Source organism: Lepus europaeus, chromosome 15, assembly GCF_033115175.1.
Source record: "Lepus europaeus isolate LE1 chromosome 15, mLepTim1.pri, whole genome shotgun sequence".
Taxonomy (NCBI): domain Eukaryota; kingdom Metazoa; phylum Chordata; class Mammalia; order Lagomorpha; family Leporidae; genus Lepus; species Lepus europaeus.
In genome coordinates, this window is record NC_084841.1 from 19,360,021 (window position 1) to 19,378,837 (window position 18,817).

Genomic DNA, 18,817 nt, shown 5'->3' on the forward strand with positions numbered 1-18,817 from the left:
CCGATATAGTGACCCACAAATACCTATTATTGAAAGAAAAATGATTGAAGTTTTTGATATTTTTGGCATGTAAGTTCCCTTGCTTCTGTAGAATATGGCATAGAGTTGTAATATATAAATTAATACAAAGACACTTGCTGACATGCATCTATGACTTTGCTAAATCCTTTTCACACATGTTCTTTCTTAATTATTTCTTGTCATTCACTTTAAAAAAGTAATGGCAAAACTTGTAAGACTGTATGACATCTTGGAAATACAAAAAGATCATAGTCATTCTTTTTCAAATATAATTCAAAGTGTAATTATACTTCTTAACTCTCTATTGTCAAATATCATGTGTTAACTTTCATTTTCCTTTTTAAGTCATTTCAGTAATATACACTTTAAGTAAAGACCCTTGGTAATCACATTAACTTTTATAATATACAACATAATTTATAACATGTCCAGATTGATCTATTCCATAAATACATTACACTCATAAAGCTAGGCTTCATTATGTATATTTGGTTCATATATTTGAATATTCTAGTAAAAACTAACATCTAAGGGTATTTATGAGCACTTTCTACATCAAGTTATAAAGTCAAATTATACAACAACCTTTGTAGTGTATACTTTGTCATTATAAACGATGAAGTCATTAATTCTGCTTCATATGGTACATTTGAATGAATTCTTTCCTGCTGGTCATTGAAATTGCATCCTGATTAAGCATCTTATTTTATTTATGATTGTTTTTAAATATTCACAGATACAAATATAATTTGACATATAACAAATATGACTATGATTATAAAAATCTCTTTCATTGTATGGGAAATATCTTGATATTATGATTTAATAATGACACTTCATTTCAACATAATTCATGGAAAATATAACACTGAATTTTTTAATACCATTTTAAAATCAGAAGCACTAAATGCAGATTTATTTAGGATCTCTACTGGGGAAATGCTTGGTAAGTATTTAATGGGTAAAATTAAGCATGTTTAATGGCTATTTTAAAACTTCAAAGGAAAAAAATCCAAAGAAAGCAGCAATTTAGATAAATATACATGGGCTGGGGAAAAGGCATTTATGAGGAAGTCATGATGGTGAATTGGAGCTCTGTGTGATTAATACGGACAGATTTCCTATGCAAATATGTAACATCTGATACTGCATGTGTATAAGAAAACATACTCCTGAAAAGTACATGAATAAAATGGTATAAAATATATATGACATCACTTGAAGAAATGGTCTAGAATTTTCTAAGTTTTCCTTTCTTATTTATTTGAAAGGTAGAAAAAACACAGAATGGAAGGAGACAGAGGGCTTTCCAATCCACTGGTTCCCCAGCAGCTGAAGTGGGCGGCAGGGACCCTTCTACTTGAGCTGTCGCCTGCTGTTTCCCAGGGTGCACTCTCTCAGGAACTTGGATTTGGGAGTAGAGCACAGCTGGATCCCAGGCACTTTGATATGTGTCATCTTAATTGCCACTAAATGACCATCCCAGACCCTAGAACTTCTGATTTCATTCTAGCTATTGTTCCAGGGCACTTAAAACTGGAGACTCAGTACTTTAAGCCGCATGAATAGGAGGTCCATGAGAATGCCTTAAGAAATTTCACAAAAACCCCTTGAATGAATTCTTGACTGGATTACATGGAAACAAACCAACCTGCTGAGAATTAGGGAAACATGAAAATCCAAACATGATGGACCTGGATTAAATTAAGCACTCATTTTGATGTTGTCATTGTATACAGATATATGTATTTTTCTGCGGACAGAGCAAATGTCAAGGAAAACTTCAAACTCCCCTTAATTTCTTATGTTTATTGCATCTCATATGTTCTTTAGGCTGCCATAAGAGAAAAAAGTAAGACAAATGTGGTAAAGACTCTGATCTCTCATGAGTAGTCTAATTTTTTTAAAGATTTATGTATTTAGTTGAAAGGCAGAGTTAGAGAGAGAGACACACACACACACACAGAGAGAGAGAGAGAGAGAGAGAGAGATCTTCCATCCTCTGGTTCCTTCCCTAAATGGCCACAGCAGCAGGGATTGGGCCAGGCCAAAGCCAGGAGCCAGGAGCTTTCACCGGGTCTCCCACTTGGGTGCAGGGGCCCTAGGACTTGGACCATTCTCCTCGGGTTTCTCAGGTGCATTATCAGGGAGCTGGATTGGAAGCAGATCAGCAAGCTGGAAAGCGAACCTGCGCCTATATGGGGTGCCAGCTCTACAGACGGCAGCTTAACATGCTGCACCACAGTGCCAACTCCTCTAAATGTTTTTTGAAACAATAACAAAATACCACAGCACAAATAAACTTCCCATGTTTGATAGAGTATAAAAGGAATTTATAATCTAACATATAAGTGTTGCAGCATTATAATTATTAAGTGTTAAAGTGTCTCTCCATCTCACATATTATACAGTAACTTGAAAACACAAGTGACTTGATTGCACTGTAAATGCACAGATGACCTGTGTGTTTGATCTGCACGGGGGTCAGATCAGCAAACACTGTAAGGAGACCAGCAGATGATACAAGCCAGGTGTCTGCCTAAAAGGCATGCCCAGACTGAGCAAATACCAAAGTCTGTGCACACCCTGCCCCAACACATTCAGAGACAATCTCCTCTCAGCATTGAGCCTAGCAAATTTATATTCAACAACTGGAGTGGCTTTTGTGTCTCTCATGGCGTTAATTCATTCAGATAGAATTTCATGATCTCTGTATGTATTTCAACTTCCTTTCTTTTCCTCTTATACACAGGCATAATTACCTAATGGGACTGGAAGCGGAGTCTGGGTCCCTTGCCATTACAGTGCCAATAATGGTGCCCACTTCAATATCTTCATGAACCTCAAATAGATAGGAAGATCTGCTAAACACAGGAGGCTCATCCACATCTTCTATAGAGATTTTCACAATCGTGGTGTCTTTAAAAGGCCCCAGGTAATAAAAACGCGGATCCACATGGGTGTTTTCTGCTTCTACCTTCAGAGTGTAAAGTCTTCGACTTTCATAGTCAAGTGGCTGCATAAATAACAAATCATCCAGTTAGGGTGAGGGGAATGGGAAGACAGGATCCCCTCAAGTTTCAGTGTGATTTTAAATCCTGGTTGTTTCTGTCAGGTTGTTCATTAACTGTGATGCTTAGTGAAATAAGCCAGACCCCAAAAGACAAATATCACAGTTTTCTCTGACTTGTCATAGTTAATATATAGAGTACAAGAAAAAATGTAATGTATGTGAGTGAAATTGGCATCTTGAGATTTGACTATGTTTTATAGCCCTTGTCTATACTCCTGTGGAATAGTAGTCTTTTTACTTATTATTTGTTGAATGTTTTATTTAGTGGAAGTTAAGCCTATGATGACAAAGTAAATATATTATTGCAAACATTAAAAGGGAAAAGAAAGGAAGGAGTAGGGGGGAAGGAAGGGTGGTAAGTATCTTCATATGCTTAAAATTGCATATATGAAATATGTGAAATCTTTTCTTTATATAAATAAATTTTTAATTTTAATTAAAAATTAAATTATATATATATATATATATTCAAAGGTAATGTGAATGATCAAATAATCCTCAAACACCATTTAGGACGCAATGTTTGCCTTTACATAACAACTATGTAACATATAGAATAGGAAAAAATACTTTAATATTTATTTTAATTGACATATAATATGTAGGAAAAATTGGGATGAATATTCAAATATAACTCATAGAATGGTGCTTCATCATGAAAAATGTCCTGATGGACTGTGTTTGTGTTTGTATGCCGAAGTGTTGGCTAATGTTAAATTTTTAAAGCAAAAAATTCTGCTATTCTAAAAATTTTTATGTTGTGGCTTTTTCATTCAATGTAACAGGCTCATGTTATTGCACAAACTTTATGAAACTTGGAATACTAATATAAAACTTTGAAGAATTATATAAACATTCAAGATAAGGAACATTTTATGTAATAAAAAAGGGAAAATGTTCATAGCAATTTGATATAAATGTAGATTATGAGATAAAAAGGGGAATCTTAAATATTGATAAGAATACAGAATGAATCTAAATCAATAAAATTAATATAAAGTTCCCTCATCTCATACCTCAACTAAAAAGTGTGTTTTGTTAACAGAAATACACTGTTGATTCAGATTCCCTCAATTGTCTGTCTTATTCTGAGAAACACTACATTCTATTTGCATCATCATTACTAACAGGTATGAGAAATAAAAAGAAAGCTACTCCCCCTTTCTCGTCACTGATCGTTAAATAGCTGTGTACCTTGTGCCTTGCATCATAATCCCAGAATAGTTTTCTTGTCAACCAGTGCTTCAATCAATGGTTATTTTATGCATGACATTTCATTAGGATCTAAATTTTAATGTGCCTTTTTTTCTCATAATGACAGTACTGACTCTACAATAAAAAAGCTGGTTACCTTTAAATTGTGGCGCTGAACATATGTTAGTAGAAAAGTTTAATTTATTTAGCAGAAGGGAAAATGTGAACAATTAAATTATGTTCCAATCCATTCTGTCTCTTTTCCTAGCAACTCCAATTATTGCTTCACACATCTGGGTGGCATGCTACTTTTATGCTTCCAACTGTGATGCAATATTGCCATTATTAGCTGTTAATTATTTTTTAAAGAAAACAATGTTATTCTGGGGAGCTTTTAAAATTACTCAGAAATATAATCTTGTGTTATCTTGCCTTTTAAATTTTGTAAAACTTCTGATTTTACATTTCATTAAACATGAACAGGTGGTCCAAATAACCAAGGAGCTCTTTAGCTTCATGTCCCTGTCACTTAAGCACAATACAAATTACATGTGAACATGATAGTGATACGTCTTAGTGGATAATGCATGAGTGAATAGGATGCTGTGATATTTCTGCTCTCTGAACATTCAGATGTTTATTATATGGAAACTGAGCACCTTTTTCACAGTTATGATGCCTTCCTGTGTGTCCTTCTCAGTTATGATGTCAAACATATCAGTCCCATCACCATCGATGATGCGGTATTCCACTTCAGCGTTTTTCCCAGTGTCAGCATCCGTAGCCTTGACACTTCCAATGGCTGTGCCAACTGGGGAGGATTCAAGAACCCGAAGATGTATAGTATCTGTAAAAAAATAGATGTAAGAGAGAGAGAGACGTGGATAGAGAGATTTCACAGCAAAATATCCACAAATAAGATGTGCATGAGACAATATTATAAATCTTAAACTCAGGGCTGGCACTGTGGCATAGTAGGCTAACCCTTCACCTGCAGTGCTCGCATTCCATACAGGTGCAGGTTCTAGTCCCGGCTGCTCTTCTTCCGATCCAGCTCTCTGCTATGATCTGGGAAAGCAATGGATGATGGCTTTAGTGCTTGGGTCCCTGCACTTACGTGGGAGACCTGGAGGTTGAGGCCATTTGGGGAGTGAAGCAGTGGATGGAAGCACTTTCTCTGACCATTCCTCTGTAATTACCTCTCAAATAAATAAGCAAAATCTTTATAAAACAAAAAACCAAGCTGTATTTCATTGTCTAGAACTGGATCATGTGACTATATTAAAAAATAAATAAGTAAATAAATCTTAAACTTTACATTAGATGTTAACAGACTGAATATGCATAATATGGCTAAAATTAAATTAAGGTCTAGAAACAGGACAAAAAATGGAGCCTCAGGGAGCTTCAGTCTGTGCGTATTATTCTGAACAGTGAGGACCAACCTCTAACGGTACCAGCATTTCTATTACTAAAAATGAGCATGTTGTCATTATAATTTGTGCAGATATGCACATATGTGCATTTATACAATCACAACAAACTAAAGGATATACAGTTCTTGCTTCTGATTGAATTGTTCTTACTATGTTCTATTTATTTATCTGCTACTCTCACTTATTTCAGCTACTGGGAAAAAATATTTCAAATTCCTATGAAGTCAGCCATAATGTGTAGGAATCCCACTTCTCCTAGTGACAGCAGGAAGAATAGATGGTGTGGGAGAAATATAAAGATGCCCTTCACCGTGTCAGAGTCAAAACACTAAATTCTGGCAAACTCCCTTTCCTTCTAGAGCAAAACAAGAATTTATCGAAGCCCTCCATGTACTTAGATGTGCTTACAGCATGAACAACCTCTACTGCTAATGAGATTTATACTTTAGCACCTCATCATAAACTACATATTTCTGACAGATTAATCGACCTGAAGCACACTTCTGATTATAGCACCTGCTTGCTCATAAACCTTAAGTAATTCTCCTTAATATACATAATAAAGTCCAGACCTTTTAACTACTCCTGCCTGAGTATATCTTTCCTAACATTTTTCCTTTAGTTACTTCCATGACTTTTTCACATCAAATTGGGCTTTCCAGTTTTCTAGTCAAAATCTAATTTACTACATCATTCTATATATTTTTTCATGCCATTTCTTTCACATAGAATACTTTTCTCATTGTCCTCATATAATTATATTGTCCTTTACAGAAACAGTTAGTCATTAGCGCTGTCACGGGCTGAGTGTTTTGGGGACTAAGTCAGCCAAGAGATGCCTCAGAAGAAAGAAGACCAGCAAAACCTTGACCTCAAACATCCAGCCTCTAGAAATGTGAAGCAGTCACTTTCTCTTGTTCAAGACACGCCACCTGTGGGACCTTGTTGTGGCAGCCCTAACAAATCAATGCAAGCGTGTATGTCCATTCAGTTTTGGGAGCTATTTCCTAAGAGACATCATTAAAAGTTCCAGTCACACACCAGTTGGTCTCAGCCTTTAGTGTTCTACATGTTTCTCTCTATTTTTGGTAACACAGTATTGAAAGTAACTCTCAATGCATTTCTTGGCTTTGTCTTTTTGTCTCTCTTTGCCTTTGCTATTGCTTCTCCTTAGAATACCTGTCCCCCAGATGTTCCAATGACTCCTGTACTCAGTTCCTTCAGTCTACTCAACTATGATCCCCTGAAAAGTGTTCACCAGTAACCTAAATGGGAAATAACTTCATTGAAAATTACACTCCCAATCACTCTTCCCACAACTCACCATTGTCAGGCATTATATTATCATTTTATTAATTGTGTGTATGATGAGAAGTTAGTACAACGTAGGTACTTTGCATTTCTTAGCATTTTCTTCCCACCAGGTCACTTTGAGGGCCAAAACCTCTATATAATCTCTATATAATCCCAAAACCTCATATAATCCCAACTAATCTACCAGGTAGTATGCTTGACCAAATCCAATCAGTCCTTAGATACTCTCAGTCTACGCTGCAGCCAGTACATTTGAAAACAGGAATTTTATCAGCGTTACTCAGAAGTGCAAAATTCTTGAGTTGTTCCCATTCTATCCAAAGTGAAATTAAACATCCATAAACTGGCCTTCCATAACTTGGTACCACTGTCAAACTCTACCTTAATTTATACTCTACTACTCTAGGCTCATCCAGCACACTTTTCTTATTTTTACCTAATGCATTTTCCCTCCACATGAAAAATTTTGCTCATAATTCCTTGCTTGACAACTCCATTCTCTTCCATTTTATATAGACCTATTTCAACATGATTCTACCACAAATCATCAACTCTAGCCTGCTTACCATAAGAATTCACTTTATAGGAGTGGACCTTCCGGTAAGTGAGTTAGGTTTCCACTTGTGATGCCCACATGTAGTATCAGTTCTACTACTAGGCATTCTGCTTCCAGCTAATGAGCCTAGGAAGGCAGCAGATGATGGCCCCAAGTGTTTGGGACCCTGCCACCCACACAGAAGACCTGAATGGATTCCAGATTCCTTGCATTGGCCTGGCACAGCCTTAGCTGTCAAAACATTTGGGAAGTGAAGTAACAATGGAAGATCTCTTTTTCTCCACTTGGTGTGTCTCTCTCCCTTTCAAATAAATAAATAAAATAAGTCTTCAAAAAATGAAATCTTATAGAAGCAGTGCCTTAATTCAATGACTTATTACTGTATGATTTTAGTAAATACAAAAAAGGTATGATTGCCTCACTGGAAAAATGTACTGTTGATGGTGAGTAAAATTAATTACCTTGGTTTATAAGGTAATCTTATAAAATATGATCTCTGCTAAAGTCTTCAGGGCCATCATTATTGATTCTCAAATCTAGGGCATATAGGAAATGCAGCCATACTAGTATTTTTCAATGATTGGTTAAACAAACAAAAACGTGAATATATGAATTTTTCATTTATTTTTAACCATTTATTTATTTGAGAGGCAGAGATGCAGACAGAGAGAGGAAGAGACAAAGAGAAAGGTCTTTCATCTGCTGGTTCACTCCCCAAATGGCCAGAGCTGAGCAGATCCAAAGCCAGGAGCCAGGACCTTTCTCCAGGTCTCCCACACATATAGGAACTCAAACACTTGGGTCATCTTCCACTGCTTTCCCAGGCCACTAGCAGGGAGCTGGATTGGAAATGGAACATCTGGGGCACGAACAGGAGCCCATATGTGATGCCAGTGCCATAGGCAGAGGCTCAGCCTACTACACCACAGCACTGGCTCCTATATGAAATGTTCAACAAAACAAATTGAAATGTAAATAAAATCTCCATGTACCATCTGACATGGAGTATAAAAAGTATAAATTCTTTTTAAGCAGAAAAGAAGTATTTAATGCAATGTGATCAAGTACTAAGTTATTAGAAAAGTTTTAATGCATTTTAATAAAACAGTATCTACTAAATACCCAGACCATGCCACAATTAAAGCACATTTTTTTTTTAAAAAAAGGAGATTTATTTATTTGAAAGACAGAACTACACAGAGAGGGAAGGAGAGGCAGTGAGAGGTCTTCCATCCGCTAGTTCACTTCCCAATTGGCCACAACTGCCGGAGCTGAGACGATCCGAAGACAGGAACCAGGAGCTTCTAGCAGGTCTTCCACTCGTTTGCAGGGGCCATCTTCTACTGCTATCTCAAGACATAGCGGAGAGCTGGATCAGAAGTGGGGCAGCTGGGACTTGAACCAGTGCCCAAATGGGATGCTGGCAATGCAGGCGGTGGCTTTACCCACTACGCCACAGCACCAGCCCCAAAGCACATATTAATAGGAAAGAAATAATACCAAACCATCATATGTTTGAGAATTTTAAAAGAAGAAAATAAAAATAAATAATTTTCATATGTTTCAAATAAATAACATTTGAGGGCAAATGAAACAAAACATCTACAACTTAAAAAATACTGAAATAAAAGCATATGGTTTAGAGAAAATGACACTACATAGAGAAGATAATTTATAACCTTCCATAAGTGTATATAAATAAAGAGAAGGTGAAATTAATGTTAAACATTAAACAAATGTAAATGAAAGATATAATAACCCCACTTCCAAAGGAATAGAAGTCAATAACAAAGATAAAAATAGAAATCAATGAAGTACAATATACATTATATACATCAAAAATAAATTGAACAAAATTTTGCTTGTTTTTTAAAGACTGACAAAATAAGTATATATTTATCACAATTGTTCAGGCAAAATTTATTACTAAGAATTTAACAGAATGGAACCAGTGCTGTGGCATAGCGGGTAGAGTTGCTGCTGCAGTGCCAGCATTCCTTATGGACCTGGCTGCTCCACTTCTGATCCAACTCTCTTCTATGGCCTGGGAAAGCAATGGAAGATGGCCCAAGTCCTTGGCGTTTGCACCAACGTGGGAGACCTGGAAGAAGCTCCTGGCTTCTGCTTTCAGATCATCCCAGCTCCAGCTGTTGCTGTCATTTGGGGAATGAACCAGTGGATGGAAGACCTCTCTCTCTCTCTCTGTCTCTCTCTCTCTCTCTGTCTCTCTCTCTCTCTTTCTCTCTCTCTGCTTCTCTGTAACTCTGCTTTTCAAATCAATTAATAAATCTTTAAATAAAAAATATTTTAACAGAAAAGGAAAACAACTGCAGATAATATTGACATTAAGAAGGTGAGAGAATATTATGAACACTTATATATCAGAAAATTAAAATTTAGCTATACCGGAAAATTTCCAAAAAATAACTAAAATATACTAAAACTCACTAAAGAAGTAGTAAAATATGATTTATAATTATCCACCATTGGTGAGCACTTAACCAACAGTTAAGATGCCCGCATCTCACATCTGAATATCTGGGCTTGATTCCCTGCTCCGGCTCGTGACTTCAGGTTCCTGTTAATGCTCACTCTCTATTTCACTTTCAGCGAAGTTCCTTAATTCAGACATAGTAAAATGTTCCAGATTCATCTCATATTCTCCCTGAAGCCACCTTTGGCCTCAGAATATTTATCATTTTCACAAAATTGATCTTTGATTTTATAGCCTCTTAAAGTCAGTAAGACATACATCATTCCTGTTTATCCACACCAAGGCTACAAGTGTGATTGTATTTATAGTCTGTATTTAATACTGTCTAGGATCCACCCACATATTTTCCACACATCTATAGTTCACCACTTTGGTATTGTACTGAAATATGTGACATTTACATATATATAATGCATTATATATAATATATATAATTTATATATAATATATTATGTATGTATATATCTAAAACACTGTGTCTGTATGTGTATTTATAGTCCCCACAATTACCTAGGAACAAACAGCTCTGCACTAGGGTAGGAATGAGCTGAACCTAAGCCACGCCTGAGGACATTTTAGATTCATGGCATGGGCTCAAATAACACTGGCCATTCACATTTCCTACAGATACAGGCAACTTTAACTGCTGGGAAATAGGGATGACACTATGGCATCTGTTACAGATGGGATAAGGGATCATAAGGCAGTTGAAAAATCACTTCAGAAACAATTTATGGACAGGAAAAAAAAACCACTGAATTTATGCTACCTGAGAGAACTTTTCTTGGCTACTTTTTCTTGTATCTTTTTCCCTCGGGTACCTTTTTAAAAAAGTGAACGAAATTAATAGCTCTGCAAAAGTACATTATAGCCCAATGGGAACAGAATTGTTAATATTTGGCTCATAACACCAGAAAGGAAGAAACAATGATGGAGTTGATTGCTTTGAGATATAGAGTAACTTGTCAAATGTCTTTTGAAAAGGATATGTGTGTATATGCGTGTTGACATACATACAAATATGTATATACATGCATACACATTTACACATATACACAGGTGCATATACACATATATACATATTTTGATGTATATGCATGAGTATATAGAAAGATAAATTGGTCATCTTAACAGTTAATTGATGTTTAATATTGATTGGAATATCTCATTCATAAATACACCTGTGAAATTTCACAGTGATTCAGGTTTCCCCTGTGGGTGGCAAGATTCCAATTACTGGATCCATCACACTCCCTCTAGGGACTCTATTGACAGGCTAGAGTCAGGAGCCAGAATGGAGATTCAAATCTAGGTAGGCTAATATAGAATGTGGACATCTCAGCTGCTAGGCTAATGCCCACTCCCTATGTTAATATTTAGTACCTATTGAGACTGAAGCAGGAAAATTATCATGTTTCATTGATTTGCATTATAATGGTCCTAATAGCTTCATTGTTATAATGAAAATGATGCTCTATTTTCATCTATAGTTACTTGTTACAAAATAGAAAATCATAGCACACATACATATATCTACTTATTTTGCATAAACATTAATAAAATGTTTCAAGTATGTTCCAAATTCCTGAGAAACCACCATTAGTACTGACTCCATTCAATAAAATAGCACAGATTCCTTCTGTCAAATAATCCAAGTGACTCGAAAATAAAGTTACATGAATATATGCCATACATACACACATTTATACTTCACTTGATTATGTGGCAACTTTAGGGTTAATTTTCTCAACAAATTTCTATTCCCTGTCCTACATATACTTGCAAAATTTGACAGTGCTTTCACTGCAATTACATTTATGTTCAGAAACCATTTTTAAGATAAGATTTATTGGATGTATTTCAAAATTTAAAAGTTCACGTCTATATTTTAAATGTATGGAAGAGTAATTCACTCAGAATTCATTATTTATTTCCAAATCTTCTATATCGAATGCAAGCGTGCTAATTTTGTCAAAACGAAATTACTTTAATTGAGAGCCAGCACGTCCCTGCTTCAGGCATGTTTATCACGTAGGGCAAGCAACAGAGTGGAACTAGACAGAAGGCATAGATTGCTGAGCATACAATGACAAAGGCAATAGAGCGCCTGTCACCCTTCTTAAGTCTCATTTCTCCTTAAAAACATCTATTTGCATGCTCCTTATTTTTTAGCTTACAGTTGATGGAGCTTTAATTATGTGATATGCTTTCCTATCAATTCCAATTTATGATTGTTTTAAATTCATTCCTAGCTGTCAGATTGAATCACTTGCTTCTCTTTCAATATTTAGGGTGGGTAACTATTTCATACTGGTGAGTATGTTCTTAGCTTGACTATCCACATAAGCACAAAGACAAAATGTGTACAGGAAAGATGGAATTGCCATTTCTGTTTTGTAGTATTGTTCAAGTAAAAAGTAGTATTGTACAAGTAAAAATCCTGAAACATAATATTGCAAAGAAACCTTTCTATGAACAGACTAAAATGCACGGTGACTTAAATGACCGTGTTTTCAGACTGTCATCAATACTGTCACATAACATCTGAACTGTCATTATTAAAGATTTTAAAATTTTTTATGTATTTCTGGCTATCTGATAGTGAGACTGATATTCTATGGCACTGGTTCTATCAAACTTTAATCAATAGGACTTTTGTCATATAATATTAAAAGCATGGCCGGTTCAGGAGCATATAATCTAGTAGTTGACACCAAGTCCCACAGTGAATACTTGGGAGTTCTATTCCCAGTTGTAGCTCCTGACTCCAGCTTCCTGTCATTGCAGACCCTCGGAGGCAGTAGTGATGGCTTAAGTAATTGGGTTTCTGCCACCATGAGTTCCCAACTCCAGATCTATAACTGGCTCAGTCCTAGTTGTTATGGGTTTTTCAGAAGTGTACCACTGGATGGGAGCTATCTGTCTCTCTGCTTCTATAGAGCTTGGTACTAAAACTAGGAATAATAGATGGTTTAATATGAGTAAGAGGCTCCAGTGAAGACACGAGGTAAGCAGGTAGAAATGTGATTGGGAAGACCAGGTGTCTTCCCTAAGAATGAAAAAAGAGATAATACCAAAAATCAACCAGGAGAACACCAAGGACAAACTGCTGATCGGCAGGCATTGAGCTTGGCAACAAATAGCTGCTATTTGGTTTTGTTGGGGGTGGGGAAGAGTTTCAAAGATCTATAATTTCTGTATCCTTTGTTCCCTGCCTTTGTTTCTAGTTACATTCACTCAAGAACTTTCTACTGTTCCAAAGTTGGGGTTAAAAAAGCATCACATATATGAATCAACAAAATAATTTAACATTAGTTTAATTTTTTATTTGCTTTGTGTGTAATCTTATTGTAACATCTCTATGCTGCACATTAATCTCAAATAATACTTGCTTTAAGAAAAATGACACAATTATGCATGTTTATAAACCATTCCATTGTATAATGTTTAAAAGATGCTTTTTAATGAGCTTAACAGGAAGAAATTAAAAACAAGATAAAGCTCCTTGGAGGCAACTGTAGGGTAGTTAAGGAAATTATGCAATGCTAAATGAGCATTTAGGAGAAAGCAGAGGAGAGTTGAAAGTCACACCAGAGACTGACAAACTATCAAGGCTTTGGAATTGAAGACTCTCACCAGAGGAAAGACAGAAACTCAAATTTGAAAGCGGCAGAGACAAGATCACTAACTTAGCTTTGAGCATTTAAGTTAAATTAGAGCAAAACAAGATGCTGCACTGCTCTGCATGCAACATGCTTTAGTTTCCTGTTGATGCCATTGAGGAAGGCAACACAACATAGCCTTCAGAGAAGTCATCACGGTTTTGCAGAATCTAGGGAATCCTTTTTGATAGATTTCTTTGAAATTGTCTCCAACTTAATTGGCATATATATACATAGATACACACACACATAATTGCAATGTGTAGAAACATGAAAAGTACAGAATTGGGTGAAGTTAAGATAAATGTTAGTCATTCATAAATTTTTACACTGTAAATTTTAAAGTAGACATTCATAAAAATGTTACTTTGTACCAGAAACTCAGTCTTTTACAATGTGCTTCTCCTGTAGGTGAACAAAAACTCTGTAAAAACAGCCTCCTCCTGTCTATACATATTTGCATAATTGCATTTCTTTATTTCTATATGTACATCTACTCAGGGGTAATGTTCAAGAGGGTTCCAGAAGACACCACAATACAGAAGGACTTAGAGCCCCATTAGCAAAATGTAAATACATTAGTTAAGCATAGGCAACTTTACACTAGAATAACTAGAGGATTCTAAGTGGTTTTTGTGTTTATTTTGTGCGTTTGTGTTAGTTATTTATTTTAAAGGCAGTGATACAGAGATAGAGGGAGAGGCAGAGAGATACCTTCTGTCTGCTGGTTCACTCTCCAAATGGCCACACTAGCCAGGTAGGTCAGGCAGAAGCCAGTAGCCAGGATCTATATCTGGGGCTCCTACATGGGTTCAAGGGCCTGAGGGCTTGGGCCATCTTCTGCTGCCCTCCTAGATGCATTATCAGGGAGCTGGATCAAAAGGAGAGTAGCTGGGACCTGAATCGGCACCCACGTGGGATGCCAGTGCTGCCAACAAAAATTTCATCTGCTACATCACAGCTCCAGCCCCCAAAGTGGGTTTTTATATGACTTTCATGTACATTTCTCATAGAAAACTAATTTTATCACATATGGGAAATTGTACATTTCTCCAGGTTCTGTCATCAATATTTATCTAAGCTGAGATTTTGCTTGCCTATATTCACATCAAACTATTTGGGTCTTCAATAAGTTCATGGAAAATGTGATAATTAAATAGCTATGATGGAAGTAGAATATTTTACACCAAAGTAAGCATATTGTGAAAAAGTATAAGAGAGAGGAAGAGAGGAGGAGAGAGAGAGAGAGAGAGAGAGAGAGAGAGAGAGAGAATCTTCCATCTACCGGTTCACTAAAAGCTGAGGGTGGGCCGGGCTGGAACTGGGAGCCAAAAATTTAGTGTGGGTCTCCCAAATGGGTGTCAAGGACCCAACTATTGAAGCCACCATCTACTGCCTCCCAGGGGTCCACTTGCAGGAAGCTGCAATGAGAAACAGAACTGAGACTCAAATTGAGACTCTCTGATATGAGATGTAGGTGCCCTAAAGTATGACTGCACCACTGGGCCAAACACCTATCTCTATACTTATCTTTTGATCCTATTTTCCCACAAATATTTTGGAGTATTCCCATATGGTACATAGACCTTTCTGATCTCTCTCTAGCCATGGATATTTACATCTTCCTGCAGGTGTTACAATTCAGAGTGTACAAATTGATTTGAATTGTCTTCAAATAAACTTTAAGGTAGAAGCTCAAATGCATCTTTTAATCTATATTTTTATTTTTATCCTTCAACTCTTTTATCATCCTAGTTATAAGACCTTTGTATCATTCTCTTCAATATACTGCAGTCTCAAGTCTCTCATCTCCTTAGTATTGCTTCATACTGGTCAACTCTCTCCTGTGCAAGCAGTGCGCTTCATTGCTACCAGGATAATTACATATAATAGAGCACTAAATCTAATGCTCTAAGAAAAAAAAAATCTTAGGTAATATATGTAACATTGTATCTTTGGATCCAACCCTCTTCATGAGGCTAATACTACTCATATGTCAGTTCTCATCTCTCAAAATTTCTGCTTTAAACCCTGGGGTCCAACCAAGCCAAATTACACACATTTCACTTAGTGCCATATTTCTCCTTTTGTTCTCTCTGACTGAAATGTTCTTCTACAAGAACTCTTTGCTTTCCTACCAGGAAAACTTTTGTTTACTTTAGATGTAGCTTTAAATAATCTTGCTTTTCATGTTGGTGCCCCTCATTGTCTGTGTGTTTATTTTTCCCTGGACAATTCTGTCATCTGTTCAATCCACCAGCGTCTCCACAGACAGCAACTGCTGATTTCCTTTCTCTTTCCTTTTTTATTTTAAGATTTTATACTACATCTTGTTTAAAGTCCTATGAATAGTGCTATTAAACTGCTTTAGTTTGAAAAAAATCTTGGTTTTTCTGATCCCTTTAAATTAGAGAGTATCATTTTATGATTGGATCCTTATTTGATAATAAGACCACTAATATTGTTCTATTACTCATCAGTTACATCTGTATATACTTTATGAACATAGCACATGCATGCATTATATGCACACATACATATATACAGAGTAAGAAAAAGAGTGCAAGAGACATGAGTACAAAAGAAACTACACAGTAACAACATTTTTGTGTATGCCTATGGGAGACACTGTCTGTATACATGATCAAAATGCAAACTGTTTGCGAGCTTATCCAGTATCATGTGTCATGTTTCTCAAAATCATTACAATTATTGTTTCATAGCATACTTCTTTACACACAGCAGGAGTTTAGTCGAGGTTAAACAAATCAACAAATGTTTTACTAACATCATTTCTTTGTATTTTCCACAATTATAGACATTGTTACAATGAAGAAAAATCCTGAAAATAGTTGAGAGTACTTTGGGGATCACAATAAAAATCATACTGTATTAACCAAATTGAAGAACAGTGCCTCTTAATATATTTTAATTTTGTTCTAGACAATAACAATGGGAAAAAGAGATGTTTTAAATTTCATTTGCTCCTTTCTCATGCTGAACCATCTTCCTTAGGACATACCTGACAGTTGTTTTAGTAGAGAAGTGCTTGATAATTTTAAAATATGCAGATCAGCCTGGGGCATACATTACCTTGGATCCCCTGTAGACAAGAGGTTGACTCTATTTACAAAGTAAAAATCAGCGCTTATTAAATCAACTCTCTCTTGTACCAGGCAGGGATTGTGGTAGTCTCCAAGCTCACACAATGAACGTGTCTTAACACCCCTCCCCCCATATATATTACCTGTTTCCTTGAAAGTTTTTGTCTCATGCAAATTCAATTCATGCATTAACTGCCCAAGCAGCATGGAATGTGGAAAAAGGATTATTCATATTGGATCCTTAAGTAAACCAATAAAGAACAATGAAGTTGAAGCTTTCCTGTCTTTACATGTAATGTAGAAATATTTAAAGAATTGGTGTGCCCTGCCTGAAGTTGGCCCCTATAATCTGCGTGTAGGAAATTATGGGATTAAGTGAAGATGAGATATAGCAAGGAAGGTAGAGTTTTTGATGTAGCGCTTTTTTCTTGGTGCAGTGCCTTTTAGCAGCACGTACTTGAAAGCCAAGTAACTAGGTCCTCAACCTGCCTCTTATTTATTTCCAGCTGTACTGCCATGATCAAGTGACTTAAGTTGACATGTTTCAGGGTTTTCTTATCTAATAAAGATATCTACCTCATAGAGATATTGTGAAGATTAAATTAATATCTGTGCTATATTTTACAATGTTTGGCGCATGCTAGAACAGACTATAACTGTTATTTTCAAACTGTTGCTCTATTTATTTTGGGCCACCAGATAATTCATGTTTGAGTAATTTAGTGGGATAAATTCAGTAATTAATTAAGGACAGTCAGATAAAATAAACAAGCTTGAAGAGGTATGAAAACCCTATTTGGAGCTGTGATTTAAGAGTTGTTTACTGTTGCTTCTAAAATGACTGTAGTTGTGTATAATCCTTAGAAGAAATTGATGGAAAATATAAAGATGTAGCTTTGAAATATCAAGAAATAAAAGCCTTATTTTGTTTGTCTTATTATGTTTATGTTGTCTGATTATGTTTAACACCCAAATGCCTTCTTTTACCAATAATATATCTTAATAAAAATGTTATAAACAAGAAATTTTGTGTTAATTTTCAGAACTATTGAACAGAATATTGAAGAACTTATTTTTGTTACTTTTCTCACTAATTCTTGGGGAAAATATAGCAGAAAGTAATAAATTCATGATTTCAAATGACTTGGAATATATCCAGATGCTTCTAAGTAATACTATATCAAGGGGGCCGGCGCTGTGGCGTACAAGATTAATCCTCCGCCTGTGGCGCCAGCATCCCATATGGGCGCCGGGTTCTAGTCCCGGCTATTCCTCTTCCAGTCCAGCTCTCTGCTGTGGCCCGGGAGGGCAGTGGAGGATGGCCCAAGTGCTTGGGCCCCTGCACCTGCATGGGAGACCAGGAGGAAGCACATGGCTCCTGGCTTCGGATTGATGTAGCTCCGGCCGTTGCAGCCATTTGGGGCATGAACCAATGGAAGGAAGGCCTTTCTCTCTGTCTCTTTCTCTCTCACTAGCTGTAACTCTACCTGTCAAATAAATAAATAAAAATATTTAAAAAAAGAAATACTATTATCACATTTTCATTACTTTGATACTATCTCTCTATATGATATCTGACATACAAATGAGAAAGCCACCTCATCAGCCAATGATCTTGTGTTGGCAGCTCATTTTTTTCCATTCATTCTCTGCTAAGCTGACATTTCATAAATGCATATATGTCTGGCCTCTGAATTTCACTTGTCAACCTAAACTTGGTAGTCAGGGATAAGTATATTAGAGTATGCTTCTATAGAAGCTCTGTTTCCTGGGTGCCCATACCCAAGGTTAAGTAGAATGTTTGTCTCTGTGATAAAATGTCTGGGGAATCACCTGCTTGCATGTAAAGGGCACCCTTAGACAAATATGTTTCAACAAATGAGTATATGATTCCACTCAAGCTATTATTCACATAATATATCTAATAAAGGGCAGCCCATCTGTGGATCAGGATATTTGGCCT

General features: G+C 36.2%; 1 protein-coding gene across 2 annotated transcripts in view; it reads right to left on the bottom strand.

The window, feature by feature from the left end:
- Positions 1-18,817, bottom strand: part of LOC133774145 (cadherin-10) — a 99,437-nt gene that overhangs the window by 20,289 nt on the left and 60,331 nt on the right. For both annotated transcript variants that reach the window (XM_062211766.1, XM_062211765.1), the window contains exons 5-6: positions 4,948-5,135; positions 2,784-3,037 (exon numbers count right to left, since the gene is read on the bottom strand). In XM_062211766.1, coding sequence (XP_062067750.1) covers positions 2,784-3,037; positions 4,948-5,135 — 442 coding nt within the window. The remainder of the gene's footprint in view (positions 1-2,783; positions 3,038-4,947; positions 5,136-18,817) is intronic.